This window comes from Nycticebus coucang, chromosome 20 (genome assembly GCF_027406575.1).
Source record: "Nycticebus coucang isolate mNycCou1 chromosome 20, mNycCou1.pri, whole genome shotgun sequence".
In the NCBI taxonomy this organism is placed as follows: Eukaryota; Metazoa; Chordata; class Mammalia; order Primates; family Lorisidae; genus Nycticebus; species Nycticebus coucang.
Window position 1 is genome coordinate 60,566,408 of NC_069799.1, and position 26,261 is coordinate 60,592,668.

General features: G+C 48.6%; 1 protein-coding gene across 1 annotated transcript; it reads right to left on the minus strand.

The window, feature by feature from the left end:
- Positions 1 to 2,689: 2,689 nt before the first annotated feature.
- On the minus strand, positions 2,690 to 26,261 carry ECHDC3 (enoyl-CoA hydratase domain containing 3). The gene is made up of 6 exons (XM_053572596.1): positions 26,092 to 26,261; positions 21,533 to 21,859; positions 16,882 to 17,003; positions 15,002 to 15,099; positions 10,013 to 10,213; positions 2,690 to 3,516 (listed from the first exon to the last, which is right to left on the minus strand). The coding sequence occupies exons 1-6, from the start codon at positions 26,259 to 26,261 to the stop codon at positions 3,205 to 3,207; spliced, it is 1,230 nt and encodes a 409-aa protein (XP_053428571.1). The 3' UTR covers positions 2,690 to 3,204.

The window sequence follows — 26,261 nt, forward strand, 5'->3', positions numbered from 1 at the left end:
TCTTTCTACCTGTGGCTTGTCTGTCCACTTCTCAGCGTGTGGGGAGGGGTATAGTGTGGGTGTCGGAGCACAGAACTCATAATCCTACAGACCAGCAGTCCCCAACCTCTTTGGTACCAGGGTCTGGTTTCATGCAAGACAATTTTTCCATGGACAGGGAGAGGGTGAATGGTTTCAGGATGATTCAAGCACATTACATTTACTGTGTACTTTGTTATTGTAATATGTAATGAAATAATTATATAACTCACCATAATGCAACTTCTCTGCTAATGATAATCTGTATTGGCAGCCACTCCCCAGTGCTAGCAATAGCCTCAGCTCCACGTCAGATCACCAGGCCTTAGGTTCTCATAAGGAGCTGCAGCCTGGACCCCACGTGTGCAGTGTACAGTAGGGTTTGCCCCCGTGAGAAGCAAATGCTGCTGCTGATCTGGTAGGAGGTGGAGCTCAGGTGCTGACGTGAGTGATGGGGAGGGGCTGTAAATACAGAGGAAGTTTTGCTCGTCCACAGCTCACCTCCTGCTGTGTGGCCTGGTTCCTAACAAGCCACAGATTGGTACAGTAGGTCCACAGCAAGGTACTGCAGCCGTATGATACAAACCCACATACGAGCTCAGCCACGGGCAAAGGCCTTCACTTCTTTGAGCCTCACACATGACATTCGGGATGAGAAGACCCACTCCACAGGGCTGTCGGGCACCGTTTTCAGCTTGATAAATCACCACGTGCTTTTACATGATGCCAGTGTGGGCAGAAGTAAAGGCCCATTTCACTTACCCTCCAGCCCCTGAACCTGCCGGGGTAAGGGCTGCTAGGCTGTGCTCAGCCCCCCTGGATGTAAATAGTATAGAGAACAAGATGAATGTTGTAGGCTTTCCAGAATCAATTATCATGTGTGGTTATCAGATTTTTATTCAGTATCTTGGTGTAGGGAAGCAGTGATACAAATAGACATAGAATTTATATTTGCCTTGGGATAAATGTATGGCATGGGAGAGTGGGTAGCTTTCCATATTGCTCTCTGCCCCAGGCGAAGTGAAGTGTATAGCTAGTCTCTGAGTGCACTGTCAGCTTGCGGCTGGGAACCCCGGGGCCTGAGGGGCTCATGGTTTGAGGGCTCTTATGGAAAAGAAAAAGGCAGCTCTTGCTTTGTGGTTGTAAGAGGGTCTCTTCCTTTCTCCAAACCACAGTGTGATCTGGCAAACACAGCAGGGCCCCTAAGGGGGAACGTGTAACAGGTGGCCCCACTGACCACATACCCTTCTTAACCATGTCCGCCAGCTGCTTATTAGCTTAGTAGTAAACACTATTGGCGGTCTACGGTGGACAGGCCTGCTTTCTCTGGCACGTTGGCAAAGTAGCCAGGAGGACTTGGTCCGTTCCCTTGTTTTGGAAAACTGCCACGAGGTTATGGCCATTTCTTCAGGCTCTTGACTCCAGGCTGGCCTCACATCCATCCAGAGTGTCCCCACAAGGCCATGTGGATACCTATCGCTTTATCAGGCAGGAGGGTATCTGGAGTCTCCCTCCACTCTACAATCTCAGCTGTTGGACCTTGGACAGTGCACAACCTGCCTCTCAACTGCCCATCTGTGAGGCGGACACCACGGCAAGCCCTGACCCACTGGGTCCTCGTGAGGATCAGACGAGAAGGGACCGAGGGTACTGGGCATACCGGGAGCCCCGGGAATGGTAGGTAGCTCTCACAATTTTTCTGCTCAAGAATAGCACTTGAGTAACAAATGCCTCCTTTTTGAGAACATGTTCTTTTCTACATTTCTAAAACCTGAGAAAGAAAAGAAAATCCCCAATCTTAACAGAAGCCCAAGAAAATACTGAGGATATTCATAGCATGAGGCCCTTGCCCCAGCAAGCTGAATGAAAACCACGGAGGGAGCCATGTGGGTCTTTATCTCCAGCAGGTATAGAGCGCATTGATGGGCACAGTCTACTCTTAGGTGAAATAAATTTCCTTCCTTAAAAATTATCCCAGCAGGGCGCCGTGGCTCACCCCTGTAATCCTAGCACTCTGGGAGGCTGAGGTAGGTGGATCACTTGAGCTCACGAGTTCGAGACCAGCCTGAGCCAGAGCAAGACCTTATCTCTAAAAAATAGCAAAGCATTGTGGTGGGTGCCTGTAGTCCCAGCTACTCAGGAGCTGGAGAGAGAGAATCACTTGAGCCCAAGAGTTTGGTTGCTGTGAGCTATGATGCCCTGCCACTCTACTGAGGGCAACAAAGTGAGACACTATCTCAAGAAAACCCCCTAAACCAAAAACTCATCCCTATAAGCAAATTTGAGGACCTTTCTTGGGCCGCATCAGACCTGAAGGGAGAAAGTAACAAGCTCAGGCCCTGGGCTGTGCACCTGCTCAGCTGGGGACCTGGGTATCCGCTGCTGGTCTGGATTCTTCACTGCAAGCTGAGCAGAGTTTGGACTTTGGTCTGGAGGGTGATTCCGAGTGGGTGGGGTATTTGCTCCCTCTCCCTCCCCCCCTTCCACGGGGTTCCCATCCTCAGGGTCAGCCTGCAGTTCCTGATTTCACAATGAGTTGAGTGTCAAGGAGATTCGATACAGGAATCCCAGGCAGCCCCTCCATGCCCATCAGTGTGAGCATACAGAGGAAGAGCTAACTGATTCTTTTCTTAGACAACTTACAGTGTGGTTGGGAAGATAAAATCACCCGTCTCTCTATAAATATTTAATCTATTTAAATCATATAAGATTATTCCAAAGCCATAGGCATCATTTCTCTTTAGAACCAGGAAGATTTCCAGCGTGAAGAGTGTCTCATGGAGACTGGAAATGTTTCAGCTCTCTGGAGCAATCAGAATTAACTCCTTAGAGGACATTGCTGGATAGGGTCAGGTTGGCACCCATCTTTCTTGCCTCAATCTCGTGTCACCTCCTGCTGTGTTAGGGTGGTCAGTCACTTGAGGTTCTGGGGAGGAAGATTCCTCGCGCCAGGCTCTCTGCCACAGCTGGTCCTTCTCAGGGGTTCACCAACCATCCCGAGTTAGCACCTCAGTTGCCCTCCATTTCATTCTTTCTCCACGAAACCATGGCTTCTGATGTTGGCCACACGTGGTGAAACCAACATCCATGTCCTAAGAGCCCCCTGTGGTCTGTTCAGAGGCAGCAGCAGTGGCTGGGCTAGGAGCTGAGTGGTGGCCTCACCCCGCCACGCCTCTGTTCCATGCCTCAGTGAGACCAGATGGGCCGCCTCTTCTTCAGGAAGGCCTCAATTCCCTCCTGCCCATCCCCCAGGGCCAGGTTGTCCACCATGGTCTGGGAGGTGAGGCAGTAGGCGGTCTTCAGGTCCTGGGGCAGCTGCCTATAGAAGGCAGCCTTGCCCAGGGCCACCACGGGCCGGCTGAGGGAGGCGATCTTCGTTGCTATCCTCCTGGTCTCCTCCTGCAGCTGCGCTTCGGGCACTACCCTGCTCACCAGCCCGTGCAGCAGGGCCTCCTGGGCGGAGATGGGCTCCCCGGTAAACAGCATCTCTAGGGCCACCTGTGGAGATATAGAGGTGACTGTGGTGAGCTCCTGGGAGCTGCCCTCTCCATTTCACTCTGACGGCCCTGTTACTGTAACACACACCCCCACACTGTCCTCATTCCCGGCTAAAGTTTAACTTTTGCACTTCCCTCCATGTGACATATACTGTATATTTCACGTGTTTGTTTATTGTATATCTCCTATGCTTGCATGTAAACCCCACTAGGGCAGGTTTTTTAAGCCTTGTTCATTTCCAAGCCTCTAGTATTAGAAGACTGTCTTGCACATAGGAAGCAGCCTACTAAATACAGTGGAACCTCTGTGAGTTGACCAGTCAAGGGACTGTAACAAACTGGCCAACACAGGGAGGTGGTCAATGTAAGGAACTTCCATTGAGCACATGGAGGGCATGAGAAAAATGAAAATATCCAAACTGAATCACTCTGGGAGAATGTGGAATTCAAACCACTGGCGACAGGGAATAGGGAAGATCCTTGTCTATCACGGGGAGAAGGTTCTGGTTATAGGCAGGGGTGAGAATTAAGCAATGCCTGGACTTCCCTTCTACACAAAAGATCCTTCTGTTATGGGTGTGTCTCTAAAAGTGAACAAAAAGGAAATGAACTTGAGCTAGAACGTGAAGGATTTTAATTCCACGGAAAAGTTATTTCTCCCTTCAATCTCGCAGTCAGGGCAGGACAGGCTGCGGACGTCCAGCCAGAGACACTCAGAGACAAAGACAGTTGTCAGTAGAGACCTACTAAATTCTGGGCGCTGTGCCTAACACATTGAGGCATCCAACAGCGGGCAGACGCCATTTCTTCCTCTCCTCTTACCTGCCGCCTTGTGGCTATAAAGACAGCAAGTTCAGAAATCATCTTGCATAAAATCATTCTAAAAGATGAAAGAGGTTGGTAGTGATGGTACTCCAGCACTCTGGGAGGCTGAGGCAGGAGGATACCTTGAGCTAGCCGGGTGTTGTGGTGGGCACCCACACTTCCAGCTACTCGGGAAGCTGAAGCAGGAGGATTACTTGAGCCCAGGAGTTTGAGATTTCTGTGAGCTAAGTTGATGCCATAGCAATCTAGCCTGGGTGGCAGAGTAAGATCCTGTCTCAAAAAAACAAAACAAAACATCATTCTGGAACATTCTATGGGCAGCCTTGCCAAACGTAGAGCGAAGGGATCACATCTTTTGGCCAAGTCTCTTCTCTAGATTCATTATCCCTTACTTTCAGGGCTAACTTTTATTATCATTTACACAAGATTCACTTATGATACAGATGCTAATCGCTCCAGAGTGGAGGTTTTATGAGCCCTGCCTGTCCTTTCCTACTTGATGTAAAGTGACAAGAGCCCACTGTGAAGGGAGAAAGGGGGAACCCACAAGACGACATTCCCCTTGGGCTTTGGCAACTGGTCCTGGTGGGTTCTGCAGGTCACCAGCCTAGAATCAGGCAGTTGGCTGTGATTTCTGTGGTCTCTCCTCAAACCTGTGCAGCCCCACAGAGATGTGGGGCTTCCAGGATACGTCCCAGTAATCTCAGCTTTTGAAAGCAGAATAGTCAAGAGGAAGAATGAAGCTCCCAGGAAGATGGGGGCGGCAGCTGGGTGACTCCTTGTGAACTAACTGCTGCGTCTAGATGAATGGGGAGCCAGGAGGGTCGGGCTGGGGCTCTACAGTTAAGGCAGAGCCAGAGCACTGAGCTGGGCCAGTGGAGGACGGTGCTGTACCAGCCTCCTCCTCCAGTTTGGAGAGGACACTCAGGCTGCCTGGGGGACATTCTGCATGTGTGAGGCAACTTCTGCCAGCCTGGTTCCTCCCCCTCCACCCAGGGGCAGCGGGTGGGAGGCAAGGAGGTTTGAATGGGATTAACACTCATAAAAGGAAGACTGGCCTGGACTGAGTCCCTGGCCCTGCCTGTGGCTTCCTGAGTCACGCCCTATTATCTATCCCCTGCTCTGGGCCTCAGTTTCCTCATCTGCCCTGGAGAGGGTGTATGATACTATTTAGCAGCATATTGGTTCACAGGTATTTGGCCCCGACAGATAAGAGTGGAATTCCCTGAGGAAAGAGTCCTGTTGACTTTATGGCTCAGCAATACAATCTTCACTTAGCATTTAAGTTTCTATGCAGTGTGCCCCCTGAACTTCAGAGGCAAGAGAAGAAACCCCCCACCCTTCTCCCCAGTCACCCCATGCTGCCTTTCAGCCTTGTGCCCTGTGAGTCCCCCACTAGAAGCTGGTGATTGAATACTTCCTCTACCAAGGGGGATCTGCATTAGAATTAACAAAAAGGACATTGGGCCATGGCTAAACCCTCAAGGCGTGTGACCGGGGTAGGAAGAATGCAGGGTTTGCAGTAGCAGGTGGCTAAGCTCCAATCCTGCCACCTACTGACCACAACACCTTCAGGGTCCATTTCCTCATCTGGAAACCAGGAAAGAGCACCGCTGGCTGTGGCACCTGCCGCCCTGCCTCGCTGTTGTGAACACGCCTATTCCAATGGCAGATTCCCGGGAAGGGCTAATGTTGACTTTTAGGTATCACAGCCCCTGAAAGGGAGCGTTCATTTAATGCAGAGTGGTCTTCTGGGTCCCTGTGAGTCACACACATGACAAGAACTGTGTGCTAAAGTCTGCAGGGGCCTCTCTCCCCATTCTGTGCCCTTTCAGATGGGCGATGTGTCGTCTTCCATTCAGGTTGTATACAAAATACTACAGCCTTATAAACAGACATGTCTCGTAGTCCTGGAGGCCAGGATGTCCAGGATAAAGGAGCAGATAGCCCAGGTCTGAGGGGGACCCCAGGGGCTTCCTGCTGTATCCTCACACAGGGAGAAAAGGCTGAGGCAGCTCTCTGGGGTCCATCCCTTCTATAATGGCACTAATTCCCTTCATGGGAGCTCCATTCTCATGTCCTAAGCATCTTTCAATGTCCTCACCCTAATACCATCACCATGGGGGTGAGGATTCAGCACAAACTTGGGGGCATGCACACATCCAAACTGTGACACTTGGCCTCTGTCTCCCAGGGATCACGGACATCCTGGGTGCAGAGCTGCAGCGAGGAGGCAGGCAAAGGGTTGGGTGTGGAGACCCGCGAGGTGTCTGTACACATGGGCACGCTCACACCTCAGAGCTGGCAGGGGCTGAGCATGATGCCAGTGCCCAGCTGGCAGAAACCCTCTCCCAGGCCCTCTTGTAAATTGGGGTGTTGAACTGTGCCCTCTCTAAGGCTGCCCTTCTCAGACTCTGGCCATGCAAATCACAAAAGGCACTCTGTGTGGCCCGAGCCTCAGCATTTCCCGTGGTGTCTGAGGGCAGGGTGTTGGCACCCTCTAGTTTGGAAGCCCTCCTCTGTCCTTGTCAGATTCCTGGAAATCAGATTATACACACACACCAAGCTTCAACAGGCAAACAGGGAAGCCAGGCTTCCTGCTTCGGGAGTTGCCTGGTTTGGGAAGAAGGGGCTCTGATTTTTCACATGCTGTCTGCCGAGGTCTGGGGGAAATGCTTCTAGGGCAAGGCCAGCCCTGGGGACGGGAGCAGCTGCACCAGGCAGTGTGCTCAAGTGATGGGAGACGATGCGTTAGGTAAAAGGAGAGGGGCCTTTACAGATGGGGGATTATCCATGCCCTGGCTGAGTCTGGCTCCCAGTGGACAGCCTAGCCTTCCATCTCTGGCACAGCCGGGAAGATAGGTGTCCGTGGTAACCGGCAGAGGGCACTGTTGACCCACACATGCTGTTGTAGCCTGTGTGAAAAGGGCTGACGCTCCCATCCTGGCCAGTGTGCAGAAGCACCTGCTGGCATCTCTGTGACACGTGCTCCTGAAGCTCAGGCAACAGGCAGGTGTTTTTGGTTCAGTTCAGATTTTTATGGAATCTATTTTTTCCTTCTAAAAATAAGATCTGACAGGTCAAATCTGCAAATCCAGAAAACCCAGGGAAGGCCTTGAGGTCTGGCAGACTTTTGCTCCTACAAAAGTCTCTTTATTAGGACTTGGGTTTCTGTTCGTCGGTGTTGGTCCCAAACCATATCCCTGATTCAGGCCCCCCAAGTGGCCCAGCATTATGAGCCCGAGGTGGAAAGGCGCGTACTGACGGGACTCTGAACCCCTTTTAGACGGCTGATAAGAAAAAAATCCTGAAGTCTCAAGTTGAGTGATTTAGGGGCCTTCTGGGGATCAGAACACGAGGGACAGAGAGTAAGATAATCCTTGAGATTCTCTGTCCTGTCTTCTGAGACAGCCAACACTGTGTTTAGGAGGTAAAAGTGACTTTGTTCCTTACAACGTCCCTGCCCTTCAGTCTTTGTCACTGGACAGTTAGTGGCTCTGAGGACTGGCTTCCTTGGAACTTTAGGCCTGTTTTTGCCACATTTCACCCTCTTCTCAAAAAACAATTTAAAATTTGATAAATGTGATAAAAGTGTTAAGTTTCCAGGAGTCCATTCTAGTAAGACTTGATTTCAAAACTTTGTCTTGAGAAAGAATGGATTCTCATCCTGACAGTAGGGCTGATTTACATACAGGTTTTGTCTGACAGTAGAACCTTCCAGCATATTGGGTGTTCGAGAAGGTGAACAGGTACCAGGCAGGCTAAGCAGTGCAGCCACCTTTGCTACACAGAGGCCTCATGGTTTAATTTGCACAGTTATTAGTTTATGAGTAAGTTTTGAAAATATATTTGCAACATTTTTTTTTTTTTTTTTTGAGACAGTCTCTGTCACCCTGAGTACAATGTGGTGGTGTCATCTTAGCTCACAGCAACCTCAAATTCCTAAGTTCAAGCCATCTTCCTGCCTTAGCCTCCCACGTAGCTGGGACTATAGGCACGTACCACAATGACCAGCTAGTTTTTCTATTTTAGTAGCGATGGGGTCTTGCCCTCACTCAGGCTGCTCTCAAACTCCTGAGCTCAAGTGATCCCTCCCCCTCGGCCTTCTACAGTGCCAGGATTACAGGTGTGAGCCACCACGCCCAGCCTGCAACGCATTTTCATTGAATGTACTTCCACAAAGTAGGGGTTTAAGAAATATTTACTAAATGAGTATCTACACTTTATTTTTTCGCGTCACATTCTCAGTCTGCCACCCAGGCTGGAGGGCAGTGGCACATTTACAGCTCACTGCAAACTCAAATGCGTAGGCTCAAGTGATCTCAAAGCGCTGGGATTACACGCCACTGTGCCCAGCCAAATATCTATAATTTCAGTCTGGGACATTTTAGCAAGCCCACTCCAACCAATTTTCCTGGGCATGTGAGCTTGCAGGTGTCTTTGGAATTTCCCCACAAGCCGGCATTTCTGCAGACACCAGGCAGGAGGCGAGAGGGTGCGGCCCTGAACCTTGTGGTCTCACTGCAGGAGTCTCCTTGGGTTTCGTTGCTTTTGTGCTCTAGGCATGTGAACAACTGCTATTTTACGTAGTTGATGCTAAAAGAAACAATATAGTCTTTTTTTTTTTTTTTTTTTTTTTGAGATAGTCTTACTCAGTCACCCTCAGTAGAGTCCCATGGCGTCATAGCTCACAGAAACCTTAAACCCTTGGGCTCAAGCGATCCTCTTATCTCAGCCTCCCAAGTAGCTAGGCCTATAGGCACCCACCATATCATCTAGCTAGTTTTTCTGTTTTTAGTAGAGATGGAGGTCTCAGCTTTGCTCAGGCTGGTCTTGAATTCCTGAGCTGAGGCAATCCACCTGCCTTGGCTTCTCAGAGTGCAGGGATTACAGGCGTGAGCCACCTGGCCTGGCCAGTACATTCTTGAAAGCAATTTACATTTCCTGCTTGGTATGGTATAGGACTCTGCCCCCTTTTGTATAGATTTCTGAATGAGAATGCACTTTTTTCTAGAACAAGAACATTGTTGGTTTACACTTCAGGGATATTCCATAAATACTATCTTATGATGATGTAGAAAGGATGAAAGTTTTGTGACAAAAACGGACTTCACTATGGTCAGCAATGACAAAACCACTTTGCACCGTGGGTCCTTCTTGGGCAGATCCAACATCCCACGCACAGGATGTTCATGTTCCTGAAATGTGACTGCGTTTGCCCCCAGCAGACTCAGGAAGTTCCTACTGGAACAGGACAGATGGGTGATGGACAGCGAGCCAGCAGCCTCCTGTCCCAGCCTCTAGACACGGGCATTGCGTCAGCATGCTGTTCTAGCTCATGGGCAACTGTTTGGTGTAACAAAACTGATTCTCAGCTACATTGCATACCAGATGACCAAAACATGTGCCTTTAGGAAAACCAATTCAAAAGCCTAAGTGGTCATACGCGGTGACTTCACAAACTTGACGCCCAGCTTAAGAAGCTGCAGAGCGACAGGCAGGCAGCTGGCCCTGCCTTCCCTGGCATTAGAAGGAAGATGGTGGCTCATCTGACCTGAGATGCTGTCAGCAGCGCGTCTGGATGTGGGTGGCATCTTAAACAAGCTAATTGTGGAAATTCACAAAAACCTGCGGACAAGCTCCAGAGTAGGGCTGGGGACAAGTTGGATTACCTTTCTAGGCACCGCTCTCCCCAAGGCCACCCCAGGGGTGGAACAGAACAGCCCGATGTTCACCCCAGGAGTAGCGAAGGAGGCCTTGTCGCTGGCCACGGCAATGTCGCAGCTGGCGACCAGCTGACAGCCGGCAGCTGTGGCCAAGCCATTGACCATGGCGATGACAGGGACAGGGTGGTTTTGGATCAGCATCATGACCTGTGAGGGCAGACACAGGCATTTCACTCCCACGCAGACAGAAACCACACCAGCGCCTAGCCTCCTCACTGTGACAGTAGTGTTTCCAGAGCACTTTTTGTATGAGCTGGTTCATGATATTCTATAGAAAAGGCACAGAAGCACCAACTTGTATGAAGTATCTACCCTGAACCAGACTGTATAATCTGGGCTTCCAAGGAACCACATTTTGTAACAAAGTCACTAAGCTCTGAGGGGGACGTCACCCACCTGAGGCCACCTGACAGGAAAAGGGAAACTGGGCAGGTGCAGTGTCTGTGGCCCCAAGACTAGCCCTGTGTGTTGGCGGCCCAGCCCTGCACATGGCTGTCTCCCAGCAACCCCCCTAAAGAACTGTGGATTAGTATCTCCAAGGACAAACAAAAGCCTCCCGAAACAGTTCAGCTCTCACCCTGCCTGTGTGTGGCTCTTGTGTTAAAATGTCTGAAACTGGTATTTGGTGTTTCCTTAAAAAATTAAGGTGGAAAAGGGATTTGAAGGCAATGTCCTTAGTAGTTACTTCTCAAGTTAACACCAAGAATATTCTCTCTCAGTCCTATTAAAATGGGGGTAGGGGGACAGCCCTGCTGTCATCAAAATAAAAATCCTAAAGCAAAGAGGAGAGAAGAGAATGTGTTCCTGTGACCCCAGCCCCTGCTACAAATCTCCTCAACTTTTACTTTTGCAGCTTATTTTTTTCGTGACACTCTAAACAGACTGTGTTGCTATGGTAACTTCAGTTTTTAAATTGTTACTCTTTGAACCTTTGCAGGGAGGCGGGAGGGAGCACAGGAACTAAACCTGGGCTGCTTTCCCCAAGGCAGCTATTCAAGGAAAAATGACCTTCATTGATTTAAAGATTTTGCCTAAGGAATTTATCTTGTATGTTCACAAACGTTTGATATTTGGTAGCTCTGGTCTAAAATAACTAGTTATATATCGAACGCGGTGGTGTCTTATTCTACAGTAGGGGTTTTAACTTTTGGAGCGGAGGGGTCACCTTTTGAGAATCTGATAAATGCTAATGACCCCCTCCTCTGTAGACACCTGTTCACAAAACTGTTTATGGATTTGGGGGATTCGTGCATCCTAAGGTGAGGTTGGGGACACGTTAGTGATTGAGCTGGTTCCCAGTGAAATGGAATAATAAGAGGAGGAACTCACAAGAATGTCTAAAGTCTTGGGCGGTGCCTGTGGCTCAAAGAGGTAGGGCACTGGCCCCATATGCTGGAGGTGGCGGGTTCAAACCCAGCTCCGGCTAAAAACCGCAAAAAAAAAAGAATGTCTAAAGTCTAGCAACAAAGAAAATATTTTTAGATCTGAGTGTCATTTCCATCCCTTGGTGAAGTTACTTATGAAAAGCCAACTGGTGGGGATTAGAGCTGAACAGTCTATGTGCCCCGCCTGCCATCTCTGAATGGATTTCATAAAATCTGGTAGAAAAATGCTTAGGGAATGCAATGTGTATATTCAGTAACATTAAAAATGCTTACACCTTTGATCTAGAAAAGGAGATAATCTGAAAGCTCTATGATCAAAGATATGCACCAAATCATTGTTTTATAACAGCAAAAGACTATAAAAAATAAGTAAATTGCAACGTCAACTGGATACTCTGAGTAGAATACTCTGGCATTCTCGCGCTTATGCTGTGGTCTGGGCCAGGCTGTCGGGGGCTGATGCCCAGGCTGCCACTTACTGACTGCCTAGCCCTGGACAAGTCACTTAGTCCCTCTGTTTTCATATCTATAAAATGCGTATAATAAGATTACCAACCTTATAGAACATGACAAACACATTAATGTGCCTAAAGTGCTTAAAATACATCTGACACATGGTAACTATTCTGTGCTATAATCATATTACACAATTATATGCTATAATCACACTTGTATGTGGCTATTCAAATACGTACACATGAAAAAATCATTTAAGGGTGGCACCTGTAGTTCAGTGGGTAGGGCGCCGGTCACATACATGGAGGCTGGTGGGTTTGAACCCGGCCTGGGCCAGCTAAACAACAATGACAACTGCAACAACAACAAAATAGTCGGGCATTGTGGTGGGTGCCTACAGTCCCAGCTATTTGGGAGGCTGAGGCAAGAAAATCGCTTAAGCCCAAGAGTTTGAGGTTGTTGTGACCTGTGAGTGAGACCACGGCACTCTCCCCAGGGCGACAGCTTGAGACACTGTCTCAAAAAAAAAAAAAAAAAATAAGAAAAGAAAAAAAATCATTTAAAAGAAATATATGGGCTCTGACTTAGGCTTTCTAGAAAAAAAAAGAAATACAGTAAAATATTAAGTTATTTTTAGGTGGTAAAAATATGGTATATAGCATCTGTAATCTATTTTTCTTCCTTTTATGTTTCTAGATTTAAAAAAAAAAATTTCGTTGCAGTTTGGCTGGAGCCGGATTTGAACCCGCCACCCTCAGTATATGGGGCCAGTGCCCTACCCACTGAGCCACAGGTGCTGCCTGATTTTTAAAATTTTTTTTTTTTTTTGTAGAGACAGAGTCTCATTTTATGGCCCTCGGTAGAGTGCCGTGGCCTCACACAGCTCACAGCAACCTCCAACTCCTGAGCTTAAGCGATTCTCTTGCCTCAGCCTCCCGAGTAGCTGGGACTACAGGTGCCTGCCACAACGCCCGGCTATTGATTTTTAAAATTTTTTAATAGCAAGGACTTATTACTTTCATAATGGAAAACATTTTAAATAAAGTTAGAGAGTGGCTCAGAAAAGACAAAGGGAACCTACATAATGAATGAGCTGGGACAGTCAAAAGCTAGAGTCAAGAATTGGTTCGACTTCCTATTTGCCCTTCCGGAATTGTACCATATTTGGTTCTGCCTCCCCAAGACATGACATAAATTTAACTCTGCCCTTGTCTCCTTTAAGAGCATCACTGAGGATTTCAAGTTATTTCTGGGCTTGAGTTTGCATCTCCAAATTTCAACAGGATGTAAGAACAGACAGGGCAGGTCTCTAGCACAAGCCAACAAACCAGCACCACAGAAGGTCACGTTCACTGTTCCATGACCAACTTCTTCCCATTCTCATTCTTTCCCTCCTTAATTTGCCCTTCTCCGGATCTGTAAGTAATTAACTATCGTGCGGCACTCCTGGCCTGTAACAAATTTGCTAGTGTTTTAGCTGCTGTGCTAACTCAGGTATCTCTACCTTCCTTTTTAAAAACCCGATTCTCTCATGCCTGAGCTGAGCAATGAACTCCGTAGTTCATTCTCTTCCAATCTGCCTGTTGATTACACTCGGAAATTGAAGTCTTGCACAAGTCCGTGTTGCTCATTTACCCAAGACAATCAATCCACTTTCACTCCTATCTTTCTTTTTGAGGGCGACAGCCTGTTTATGCAGCAAGTCTTTTTCGAGGTCGAGGTGCTTCCAAGGAATCTGGCTTTATCCTCGGAAGAAGCCCTGGCTCCCCTACGGCCCTCTGCTAACCTATTCAGATCTCAGTTCGTGAGGTTACCACAGCAGAAAGATAAAAGCGGACCCTTGAGGGAGGATAGAAAGGTTCTACTGGTTTTCTCTGATGGTTTTCTTTAGCCAAACGTAATGCATATTAGAAAAAAACTTTCAAAGCATCAAGCCTCGGCAAACCCAAGAGCAGAATGCTCCATAAACACCATTAGTGCAGGAAACAAAGACCTAAGTCTGTCTTCTAGCTTCTAGCTTGCTTCCACCTTCACAAGAAGCTGCAGGTGAGTCACTTTCCTGTTTGTCTCTCCACGAAATGAGAAAAAATATATCCTGATCTCTTTATGGGTTTCTGGAAGGGCAAAGAAAACAAATGACCTTCAAGAACCTGTCTTAATCTCTTTCCTTTCACCTCCCTGTTGCTCACCTCTGTCTTGTCTGCAAAGCAGGGATCACTCAATATGTGTCCAATCATTAATGACCAAGTGAACGAGTCAGTGAACGAATGAATGAAAAATTAGGTGAAGTAAGTTTAGGGTCGGGTTACAAAACTGTTGTATACGTATAGTTTCTCTACTAGGTTTCCAGTTTGTTTGGCAGGATTTTTTTTCTCCCTGTTATATTTTACTCAATACCTTACAAGGACCTGCATGATGCTACTGTGGGCGCTCAATACTCATGAAGTGAACAATGTGTTGGCTTCTATATCCAACCTCTTCTTACGCAGTGTTGATTTAGTGCATTTATAAACCATCTAAGAACTCTCTTTCCTCTGTGGCCGTTGGCAACTTTCCTCCTTAATATGGTAAAAGAGGCAGAAAAGCAGCAAAAAAGGAAGAGGTTACTTTTCCTGCTTGGAGGTGGTGATTATAAAGGTTGGTTGAAAGAAAGATTTCAAAATAATTTCCAAAACCATTGTTGTTCCCTTTAGGGATGCTTTCTTTCCCACTTAACAGAGTTGTTTTAGTTTAACAATTTGTAAAATTAGCATAATCCTAGGTCCTTCCCCTCTAAAGATACACATTTTCACCTTTTACCTCTTACTGCAAACTTGTCTACCAAGCCACGCCCCTATGATGCTGGAGATGGTTTTAGCTACGGGTAACAGCATATATTCTACAAAACAGAATCAACAGCAAATTATGGTCACCTCTTAAAAGTCTAAACCAAATAGCTGTTTGGATGAAGGATTCAATGACCACAGGGTTTTCAGTCCCTCTCTGGTGCTCAGGTCTCACAGACAAAATCCTATCCATAAGCTAGAAGGTTAACGCAACATTTAATGTAATCATCATTCTCAAGTTTGCAACACTGACTGTCATCCTGGCTTACCTCGGAACAGGTCTGAAACACTTCAGCATGATAACCTTGGCCTTGCTCACTGGTCAGTTCCTTTAAATCATGTCCGGAAGAAAAAACAGGCCCCTCAGCTGCAAATGTTTTCAATTGCGGAAAGAAAAGAAAAAGATATGAACAGCCAGAGGTGGGCAGTTCACTGGCTTGTCTACTGAATAACTGCAGCAAACTTTCACTTAGAGAAAATGGATGGCTCAATTTGGGGAAGAATAGCTCCAGTTCCCTTGAAAAGTTACAGCCAGAATTTTGTGATGAAAAAATGCAAGGTGAGGCATCTGTATCCTAACATCCAGGATGGAAACTGATGAAAATACGCAGTTATACAAGAAGGCCCAGTAACCAACGTGAAGGTTATTTTTTACAGAGCGTTTGTGACTTGGTCTTGCCTGAGCATAGTGACTCATGCCGTCTCGACATGCTATAGGCAGTCACCCTGTCATTTAGCTTAGGGTGGTGGCCAGTGACGGGGGTTGAACCGGGAAGGTCAAAATGAAAAGGGACCTCAGGTGCCCTCTGGCCTGAGCTCATTATTTTACAGATGAGGGATTCAGGGATGTGGCGGCTGTCATTTTGTCTTCAGCATCGGCCACAAAGTGTCATTCCACTCATAAACGGATAACACTTTCTCCTATTTCCCTTTGGCTGTGGTTATAGCGACAGGCAATAGTATTCTCTTTTTACAAGTGAGGAAATTATCTCGTTAAGAAGCTGGCTGCCTTTACTGCATACAGGTAGCACCCCATGTGGCAGCTGGACTCTACGAACTCTAATGTGTTTTGCCTTCAGCATACACAACAGTTATACATTTTAGTTAACAATTGAAAAGACAACCTGAGTATGCAAAACAAACATCACAGAGCATCATACAGTATATTTTTTTGCTAAGAACAAGGACAGGGCAGCGCCTGTGGCTCAGTGGGTAGGGTGCCAGCCCCATATACTGAGGGTGGCAGGTTCAAACCCGGCCCTGGCCGAACTGCAACAGAAAAAATAGCCGGGCGTTGTTGTGGCGGGTACCTGTAGTCCCACCTACTTGGGAGGCTGAGGCAAGAGAATCGCCTAAGCCCAGGAGTTGGAGGTTGCTGGAAGTGAGTTGTGTGACGCCACAGCACTCTACCAAGGGCGATAAAGTGAGACTCTGTCTCTACCAAAAACAAAACAAAACAAAAAAAAAACAAAAACAGGAAGGACAAACCAATCAAATGTCCTCATAGGTCCTGGCTGACTAGCTAATCTGTCACAAGGATTAATGATTGAACTCATTTCATAAGGTCCATGAGGAAATTGATTCTCTGATTTTGATGGAAAGAAAAGCACAGCCAAGTATGGAAATGTCCAATCAGACAGTGTTTTTTTTTCTTTGGGTTGAGACAGAGTCTCGCTCTGTTGCCCTGAGTAGAGTGCCGTGGCGTTATAGTTCACAGCACCCTTGAACCCTGGGGCTCAAGTGATCCTCCTGCCTCAGCCTCCCAAGTAGCTAGGACTACAGGCACCTGCCACAACACCTGGCTAATTTTTCTATTTTTGGTAGAAACTGGGTCTTGCTCTTGCTCAGGCTGGTCTTGAACTCCTGAGCTCGTGATCACCCACCTCAGCCTCTAGAGTGCTAGGATTACAGGGGTGAGCCACGACCCCCGGCCTTGTATGGTATTTTCTCTAAACAGCTGTCCTTCCTATAATTTCCTCAGGTTAATAGCATTAAGACCAAGCCCCTAAATACACAAGAGTTTTCCATAATTAATGTTCTTATAAAGGTTCAATTCTCCAGTTAAGCGAGGAAACACCCAGCTAACCAGAGAATTGTTGAGCCCTCTCCTGAGCCCAGCAGGACACTAAGGATGGGTATCAGTTTATACCTGAGATTACAATCACTTTCAGATCTTTGCTTTCAGCTTCATGAAGAATGTCCTTTTGCAGAGACTTGAGCATTGCAAGTGACAAGGCATTCCTCTTCCTCGGATTGTTCAAGACAATGTCCCTGTGAAGAACATTTTATAATCAGTGGGTCACGCACCGGTCAGCATGAGCGAGGACCCTGCAATTCTTCTCTAATTTGGGAGCTATTTTTAAAACCCAAGAGAAGAGAACCGCGGGTGCTCAGAGCCAATGGAGGGGGTCTGCTGGCTCTCCAGAGTTACAGCTAAGTCAAAACAAGAAAAAGATGCCCTGAAATGTAGTCTGGTTTTTTTTTTTTTTTTTTTTTTTTTAAATCTCTCTTCCCTTGATTTGTTTCTCCTTTTCTCCACGTTTGCTGTCAGAATCATGACTGCCACCTCCACAGAAAGGACAAGTCACAGTGGTTCTAGAATCATCGCTGCTGGACGGAGAGGACACACGTTTTGAACGACAGCAGCAGGAGCCAGAGGAAGCCGACAAATACGGCTCCCTTCAACTCACTTCCTCCCATTGCTCTTCAGAATAAGGTTAGGAACGGAGCCAAGAATGAAAGTGCTCCCCATCTCTTCCCACCCACCCCGAAGGAAAGGCAGCTGGTATACCCACGACATGATTTTTTTCACCTTTTTTTTTTTTTTTTTTAATACTGGTGTCTTGTCATTCTGCAAAATAATTCACGCTGAGAATGGGAAGATGCGTGAAGAATTCAAGGACAAAGCCACACAGCAAGAGGGCTCTTCTGGACACATCAGTGCACAAAACCCTGCTATTCCAAGGGCCTGCTTGCTATTTTAAGGCACCCCACTTGCTGAATAGAATAACCTGTATTGTTACCTAATGCCCGTCTGCAGCAATGTCTTATTTTTGCTCTTGTAAGAAAAGGGCAATGAATCAAACACCAGGTTATGGTTCTACATTTCCTATCAGCCACCCACTGCCTTTTCTGTTCTTTTTGAATCTGATACGCCTACTGGTATGCAGTCAGCTCAGGGTCCTTCTGAAACAGCATTCTGTGCCATTGTTTTCTGGAAAACAACTTGGATGGCTGAATTCATTTCCGTGCTGTAAGAACCACCGCTTCTTCGGCTGCAGTCCTTGGGTGGAGTGTCTCTCTCTTAAGTCCAAAACTCAATTGTAGCTGAGATGCTCGTGGACTTCAAAACTTGTAATTGGTGGTGGTAGTGATAGAATTGTTTACAAACCTTCTGATAAAATAATGAGTCTACTTGTTGCACTGAAAAGCTTCCATCTCAAGGGTGACATGTGCTTAAGGCCTTTGGCAACATTGCGTAGAGGTTCCAGCCCCCGAACGCCCCTGCTGTTCATATGTGTCCCATTATCCTCTGGCTAACACATTACACACCGTCAGTGTTGCAAACTGCTGAGTTCACCATGCTTCTGTTCCTACCACTGCAGCCAAAGTGCTCTCACCAGTCACCTAACTGCCAGATCCGAAGCCACCAGCCGCCTCCATCACGCTGTCCTTCTGGAAACAGACTTCTCTGTTGGCTGTTTTGTGCTCCTAACTTCTGTCATGGGCTTTGCTAGCCCCTAAATGCATGCCAGCGACTCTGAGTTTCATCCTCTGCCCTCCTGCTCCATACACTTGTCCTGGGCAACTTCACCAATGGCCTTGACATCAGCTGCCACCTCTGAGCTGAGCCCCAGGCCTGTGTTCATTCCCATGTCTGCGGGCTTTCTCCACCATGTGTTCCTTGGGCATCTGTCCCTGCCTCTCCAAACATGCCCCTGTCCTCCCTCCCCCCCTCCCTCCCTCCCCTCTGTACTACCACTCAGTTGTCCGAGCCAGAAACTAAAAGTCAGTCTAGGTCCCCACACCCTCCTTACTCAGCTAGTCATCTCACCCTGTCAGTGATTCTTCCTAAAAATCTCACTGGTCTGAACTCTCCAACGGCTACCTGGGTTCAAAACACATGAGGCCCGGCCTGGAGAGCTTCCCCCATACTATTCACTTGAGGAGGGAACCTCTTTAAGAACGAGGTTGCTGTGCACATGGGTAAGAAAGTAAGAAGGAGCAGAGGAACCACAGGACGGGCAGTGTGAATAGACAGGATTGACGGATACGATGATAGCAAGAAAAGAATAACCACAAGGGTCACGGATGGTCAGCACAGGTAGGTGCACAGGTAGAAAAAATAAGAAAACAACAGAAGCATGAACAGGATACTGAGTAAAAGAACATACCCTAGCAATAACAAGAGAAGAGCAGGCACAAGTGTCACCAGAAACAACACAGGGCACCTCTGACAGTACAGCCCCCCCCCCACACACACACCCCAGTGGGCTCATGTAAAGTGAAAAGATTCCCTGCCCTACAGCAGGAAATAGGCAGTGTCCCCATTGGTCAATAAAAAGGGGTGGGGCAGAGACCTCAAGAATGAGATAGGTCGGAGGAAAGAAAAAGAGAAGCCCCAGCAGACCCTAGAGCTGCAGTCCGTGGGCCCACTCCAACCCCGTTTGGAGGGTACTATCACAGATTAAACTTTTCGCTTGCTTATATAAATTGCCATGCCCCTCACATTCATTCTTTGATCACAGGGAGACAGAAACTGAGGTGTTCACATCAATAGCCAATGACAGTCACCACCAGGGCATGTGATAGAAGTCTTGTGATGGGTGGTGTCTATGGCTCAGTAGGGCGCCGGCCCCATATACGGAGGGTGGCGAGTTCAAACCTGGCCCCGGTCAAACTGCAACAACAAAAAATAGCCGGGTGTTGTGTCGGGTGCCTGTAGTCCCAGCTACTTGGGAGGCTGAGACAAGAGAATCGCCTAAGCCCAAGAGCTGGAGGTTGCTGTGAGGTGTGTGACGCCAAGGCACTCTACCAAGGGCAATAAAGCTAGACTCTGTCTCTACCAAAAAAGTCTAGTGGCAAGAGATGGTCCCTGTAAGTGCCCTGAGCTGTCTGAAGATCACTGTAAACCCCGAGAAGGTTCCCGGAATGAGGCTGTCAGGCTCACATGTGAAGACAGTAAATATCGTCTGCTGAATGAATAATAAAAAATAGCTTCTTTACTTTCCTAGCCAGACCAGGGGACTTGGACTGCAGGTTTCTGTCATTGCTTCTAAACCCAAGTGGCAAGTGGTGAGGTGGCAGTGTGGGAATAACTTTGGGGGCAGAGGGACCTGCCCCCAGAGCCTCCTGGCCATGAGGCCTTGAACAGGCTGTCACCTCTCTGAACCTGTGTTCTCACTAGAAAGTGGGATTATGCCTATCTTCCAGGTCATCATTAGAATTAGGAATAATGCCTGCAGGTGCCTAGCACAGTACTCAGCTCAGAGCTAGCCCAGCTGACGTGAGTGTTGTTTGTGTGAGGAATGGCTTTGAAAAGGGACACTTGCAGAGCCTGCCAGGTCCTAACATTGTATCACTTTAGCACCTGGCTCAGGCCTTTCCCTCCCACTGAAGATTACCAGTGTTTATGACAGATTGTGCCAATCACTTCCCTTTCTGATTCATGTTTAACTTCGAGGAACTCAATTGGTCTTTTGTCATCTGGCTCCTGTGCCCAGAACTCAGGTTTCTGACCAGATGTAACTACATTTATAGAAGAACTACCCTCAAAAATGGACAGGAAGGGTCCCGTGAGGGCCTTGCCTATTAGAGCCTGCCCTAGCCACTTTCCTGTTGTGCTGCCCCTATAGATGAGCACAGAATCCTCAGGGAATGGAACCGCCCCACTCCCCACCCTGCTACCCTTACAGAAACCCTGGAATTCCCTACCTCTGCAGTGGGCACCCCTAGGCCCAAGGGTAGCCAAGAGCAATGGTCTGTAGGGGTGAGGGGCCAGACAATTCGGACATGCCAGATGGGGTGTCTGCAGAAAGGGGTGTGTGTGGAGAAGTGGGAGGGGATGAGAGGAGGGTAGGAAGAAAAGGAAAGAGCAGTTATCCAGCCCTTCTGAGGACCACCTAGCGAGGAATCTGATGATTATGAATTCAGACACCGCCTTCCGGTCTCAGGAAGGTATACTTGTCAGGGAAGGAGAATAAAGCCTCTTGTCTACCAGCTTGATTTGTAGCTCACAAGTGCTGCAACATGCTGCATAGGCTGCTTTTTGCGCCCTGCCCTGGCCAAGCAAGTATCAGGGTCAGGCCGGATGGCCCAGGGCCCTCCAGCTTTTCCTACTCCACCGTCCAGTTTCCAGTCTGTGCACCGACATGTTTTTAAAGAGTTTTAGGCTAGTTGCCCAAAGGGCAGAGCTCAGGACGCTGTGTCCTTCATCCTATTTACACACCGCCCCAGGCCGGCACCTCTTCTGGCCGAGCACCAAGGAGTGGCCCTGGATCCGGGTCAGGCTCCTGAGGGGGCACAGCCCTCCTCGGAAGGGACTTCTGGAAGGCCAGGGCGACACGGCTCACAGCCAGCCCCAGGTCCAGTGAGACTCAGTTGCCCTGAGGGTCTGGGGTGGAGGGAGTGCTGAGGCCGTCCAGGGCAGGTCCACTTCCAGAACTCTCGTGTGTGCCTGCCACCGTCCTAACCCGGGCTGCGGGGATTCCTTCCCCCGGGAGCCCGAGCAGCAGGTCCCAGGGGGACCTGACCACAGCCCGGGCCCACCGACAGGAGCCCCGCCCGGCCCGCGGGCTGACCTGATGCCGTCCCGCTGCCGCGCACAGGTGAGCCGCGCCTCGGACTCCGGCCCCCCGGCCCCGGCCGGCCCCCGGCTGCAGAAGCGGGCGGGCAGCCGGGCGCACGGGCCTCGAGGGAACCAGCAGGTGCCCTTCGCCCCAAAGGCCCGCAAAGCCGCCATGGCAGCCGGAGAGACGGGGGCCAGACGCCACCAGATCACGACACCGGGCAGGCCGCAGGTGCCGCTGTCGGGGGCGAGGCTGAGGGCGGAGCCGCGTGCGAAAGTCAGACGTAACTTCCGCCCCGCCCCTCTCCTGGACGCCCCGCCCCTTACCCCTCCCCCGCGCCTTCATTTTGCAGCACAACCTGGAAAGCTTGGTTTGCGTGGAGGTGAGAGGCCTGAGCTGTGACTCCTTAGGAATTGTTTCGCCGCCGCCTCGGGAAATGCCCGAGGCCTGGGGTGACTGGGAGGGGGTCACAGCGGAGGTGCAGCCCACCCAGACGCTGACCTTCGAATGCTAGTGTCCTCTCTTCGACGCCCCTATTCTATTCTCTTCATTTTCTGGAGACGGAGTCTCACCCTGTCATCAGGGGTAGAGTTCCCTTGCGTGGTCATCACAGCTCACGGCAACCTCTAACTCCTGGGCTCAGGTGATTCTCCTGCCTCCAAGTAGCTGGGGTCACGGCGCTGGGTGTAACACCCGGCTAATTTTTCTATTTTTGGTAGAAATGGGGTCTTCCTCTTGCTCAGGCTGGTCTTCAATTCCGAACTCAAATGATCCTCCCACCTCAGCCTCCCAGTGTGCTGGGATTATAGGAGTGAGCCCTCACACCAGGCAAGACCCACATTTTAGATGAGGTTTCTACCACCAGGTAGAATGCGGGTTTGAAATGGAAAGTAAGTTCATGACTAAAATAAAGTCAAATTTCTAAAGCACCCGAGTCTATGCTGGGATTTGTCATCTGCCTTCTTAGTCCTGCCAAGTGCCACAAGTGATGCAGGGTCATAAAGCCAGATCAAAATGACCACTTCATGGGCCAAAGTCCACCTGTGGAAGACATTTGTCACCTTACTAAGAACAGCTTCACTTGGAGGTTGGAGGGAGGTTTGATCCGAAGGAGGTGAAGCCACTTGCTCCACCCAGCATGGGAATTGGTGTGAGAGAGAAGAGGTGAAAAGGCAGGAGCTTGGGAGCCTGGAAGTCACAGATGAGACTATAAAGTTTCAGAGATGACAATTTCCACCTGCTTTTCAGTTTTATTGAATAATAGCAACAGTCGCTCTCTGTAGAACCCCCCAGCCCTATGCTAGTGCCTGTACTGATGCGATCCGTCTCTTTTAACTTCAGGACAACCTGGTATCATGATCCAGTTCAGAGAGGTGTGACCAGCCTTGCTGGTGCTAGTGCAGTGGTCAGAGCCCGGATGGGGCTGCAGGAGGACGCTGGATGCTGCTGTGGATGGAGGGTTTGGTCCTCATCGGAATTCCTATGCCTTCTCTCCCATTTCTTTCATGTCTTGTTCCTCCCCTAATTTCTTTCAGAGCTTGTAGCCTGGGTTGAGAGTGGTGAACATGCAGAGGGAAGTGGAGGTGGACGGGTGGCATTGTCCGAGCAGGAGTCAACATGACTAGCTGAACTGCTGCTCCTTCCTTAAGCAGCGCAAACTCTTTTCAAATTCAGGCTGCTGCCCCTGGCCTCCTCAGGCTCTTAATTTTTGTAGGGCTTCTTGCCTTTCTTCTCCCTTTTTCGGTGCCCTTCTAATCTATTTTCCATGTGGGCCTTCTCCCTGACACAGTTGATCTCCAAGTTGCTAGCAGGTGTCTCTCTGGCTTTGATTCATGTGTTCCTTCCCTGTGCCGCACGGATGTGTCTTTGCTACCTTTTCACATTTCCTTTAAAGACCCACGGATGCTTGGCAGAACGTTGCAGAAATAATGCGGAATAAAAAGATGGTGCCAGGGAGGCTGGTGTCTCAGGCTTGATGTAAGAAGGGAGGAAGATTTAGACCTCCTCGGGGTACAGAGAGAGGGAAGCAAAGTGCAGATCTTCAGCTTCTCATGGTTTTAAACTTCCTTTAAAAAAAAAAATTGATTTCAGGCCTTTCTAAGACAGCCATGTAATGACACGGTGCCAAGGGGCAATGGTGAAGATGGAGGGGCTTATTTTCTGTGGAGATGTATGTAAATGATTCTCAAGTTCCAGCTTCCCACCCTCATCTTCCTCCCACCATCTGCTCCCTCCCCCATAAAGCCATGGGAGAGTCAAACACCCATAAAGCAGAAAGGCTTCAGACTCTCATTGTTGCTACAGCGCAGGTTCTTTTTCCACTAGTTTTATGATTGTATATTTTATTTATTATCCACCAGCCATTACCCACATGCCCTTTGCAAGCTTAAATTTCTTCGCAAGGACCCAGGCCTCAAGTTGGGTGAGAATTAATTTAGAAACCAAATGGGGGTGCGAGTGAAACTAACATTCTTTTATCCCTACTTAACATAGATTCTTGAGTTTGGCCAGGTGTCGCAAACAAAACAGTCAGTCAGTTCAGGTCAGGGGGGTGGAAGCGTGGTATGAAGTGAGGGGGAGGCCTGTGTTGGGTTCCACAGGGTCATTGTTGCAGGTAACATTCTCAATGAGCTTGAGAAGTTAGAGGATCCTAATGGTGACCATGATAGAGACCTTCTGCAGTGGAAGAAATCATTTGTTGGAGGAACGTTTAATGCTGTATTTATGAAATGATCTTAAAGGAGGACAGCCCCGGGAGGCCTGAGACACGTCACCAATAGCATTCCCAGGCCCTTGATGAGGAAGGGGCAAGAGACCAATGATTAAACCAAGTCCCAAAGCCACAGCGGGGGGCGGTACCCACTCGTTTCTATCCTCTGCACCTCCCGCAACTGCATCTTAGCAAAATCTTACAATAATTATAATCCTGCCACAGAGACAGAAGGTTTAATCATGTTTCCATAATTCAAGAAGAGAGGGTAGGCTGTTGGCCTTCTGGCATCGATCAGGTTAAGATGCAGCTAAATAGAATATTCCACCGTGCAGTGATATTTTATTTGCCTGACTATTCTGGAGAACCTTGGCAGAAGGGCTGAGATAGTGGTGGGGAGAAAGGAGGGGTCTGCTAACTGGAAGCAGAGGGACAACTTCCCACCAAGTCAGTGGGAGAAAGAGAAGAGGCAGGCTCAGCTCTGGGTAGTTAGTTTCTAGGTTACTAGGTTGGCCTTAGCACATTACCTCGAGCCTGTCTTCTCGTCTGTCAAATGGGGGACATAATACTTTGATCGATTCAGAAAATATTTATTGAGTTTGTCTCATGCCAGGTGGAGTGGGCAGGGTCTGCTGATAGTGTTATACCCAAAGTGAGTGGAATACAGAAACACCAGCACACTGAGTCCAAATTAAGGAAGGGTCCTTGATTGGCTGGCAGTCAAGAGCAGGCTCACACCACAAAGTCCCCCAGAAGCAGGGGTACAAACTTTTTATAAGGTGCTTTCAGTAGGGGAGGGGGCCTTAACGCAAGCCGACTTTCATAAAAGCCAACACCTGCAAGGTTAGATCTACAGGGTAAGGGCAGTGCTTACAAAGGAAAGCTGTGGTTTCACAGGATTTTGCTAAACTCTGCAGCTTTCACCTGAGCTTAACGGGGGAGTGTTGAAAGCCCTTAGCAAAGCAGGGGTCCTCAAACTCCACATGAGGTGGTGTGATTGTATTTGTTCCTGTTTTGTTTTTTTACTTCAAAATAAGATATGCGCAGTGTGCATAGGAATTTGTTCATATTTTTTATTTAAACTACAGTCCGGCCCTCCAACGGTCTGAGGGACAGTGAACTGGCACCCTGTTTAAAAAGTGTGAAGACCTCTGGAACAAAATGAAGTCTGGCTTTATGTACAAAATGGAGTTTGGGCATTACAATAGTTCGGAGTGGGAGAGATGTCAAGGATGACTAAGTATTTTGACCTGAGCAACTGGTTTTTATGCCAAAGGTTGTGATTCTAATACCGTATGAAAAGTGGCATAGAAGCCAGCTGATGAGCCAGGTGTCAGGGCTTGGCTTCACCACCTAATTGCTGTGTGACCTTGAACATTTTACTTAACCTCTCTGTTACTTTGGCTGTAAAAGAGGGGGTAATACCACTACCTTCCTCAAGGGGGAGTTAATAAGTGTAAGGGGCTGAGAAGGGGGCCTGAGCAGGGCAGCTGGGGAGAAATGTTTGCCATTATGTGAAATGATACATACGGGCCTCCTGATGTGCCCATAGTATGAGGGAGTGTGGTACGTCAGAGAGACTAGGCACACGGTTAGCTGTTGTGGTCATGGTGTAATTTAAGGTAGCATTACTGTAATTTAACGTTAAATTACATGACAGAACATAATTTAACACGATGCCTAATAGGTGGACGCATTTCAGGTGCTTTGCACTTTTGTGTTTCCCTCTTAGCGCTGCCTCGGGCTCTGGGTGTTTTGTTTACCTTTCCTCTTCTCAATATTCCCCCACCTCCGCCAGGATAGTCTCAGTCCTTCCCCCCCTCCCCAACCCCTAGGAGGATTTTCTCTTCCATCCACCCACCCCCAAAACTCAGCTAAGTCAGAAGTCGGAGTATCACAATCCCAGCGACACTCCCACTGCGGGATGAGCTCTCCTTCCTCCCTGCAGCTCTCACCCACCTGGGTGCCATCCCTGATCCCCACCGTTGAGACCGTCCAGCCCAACTCCAGCCTCTGCTTTCTTTCCACCAT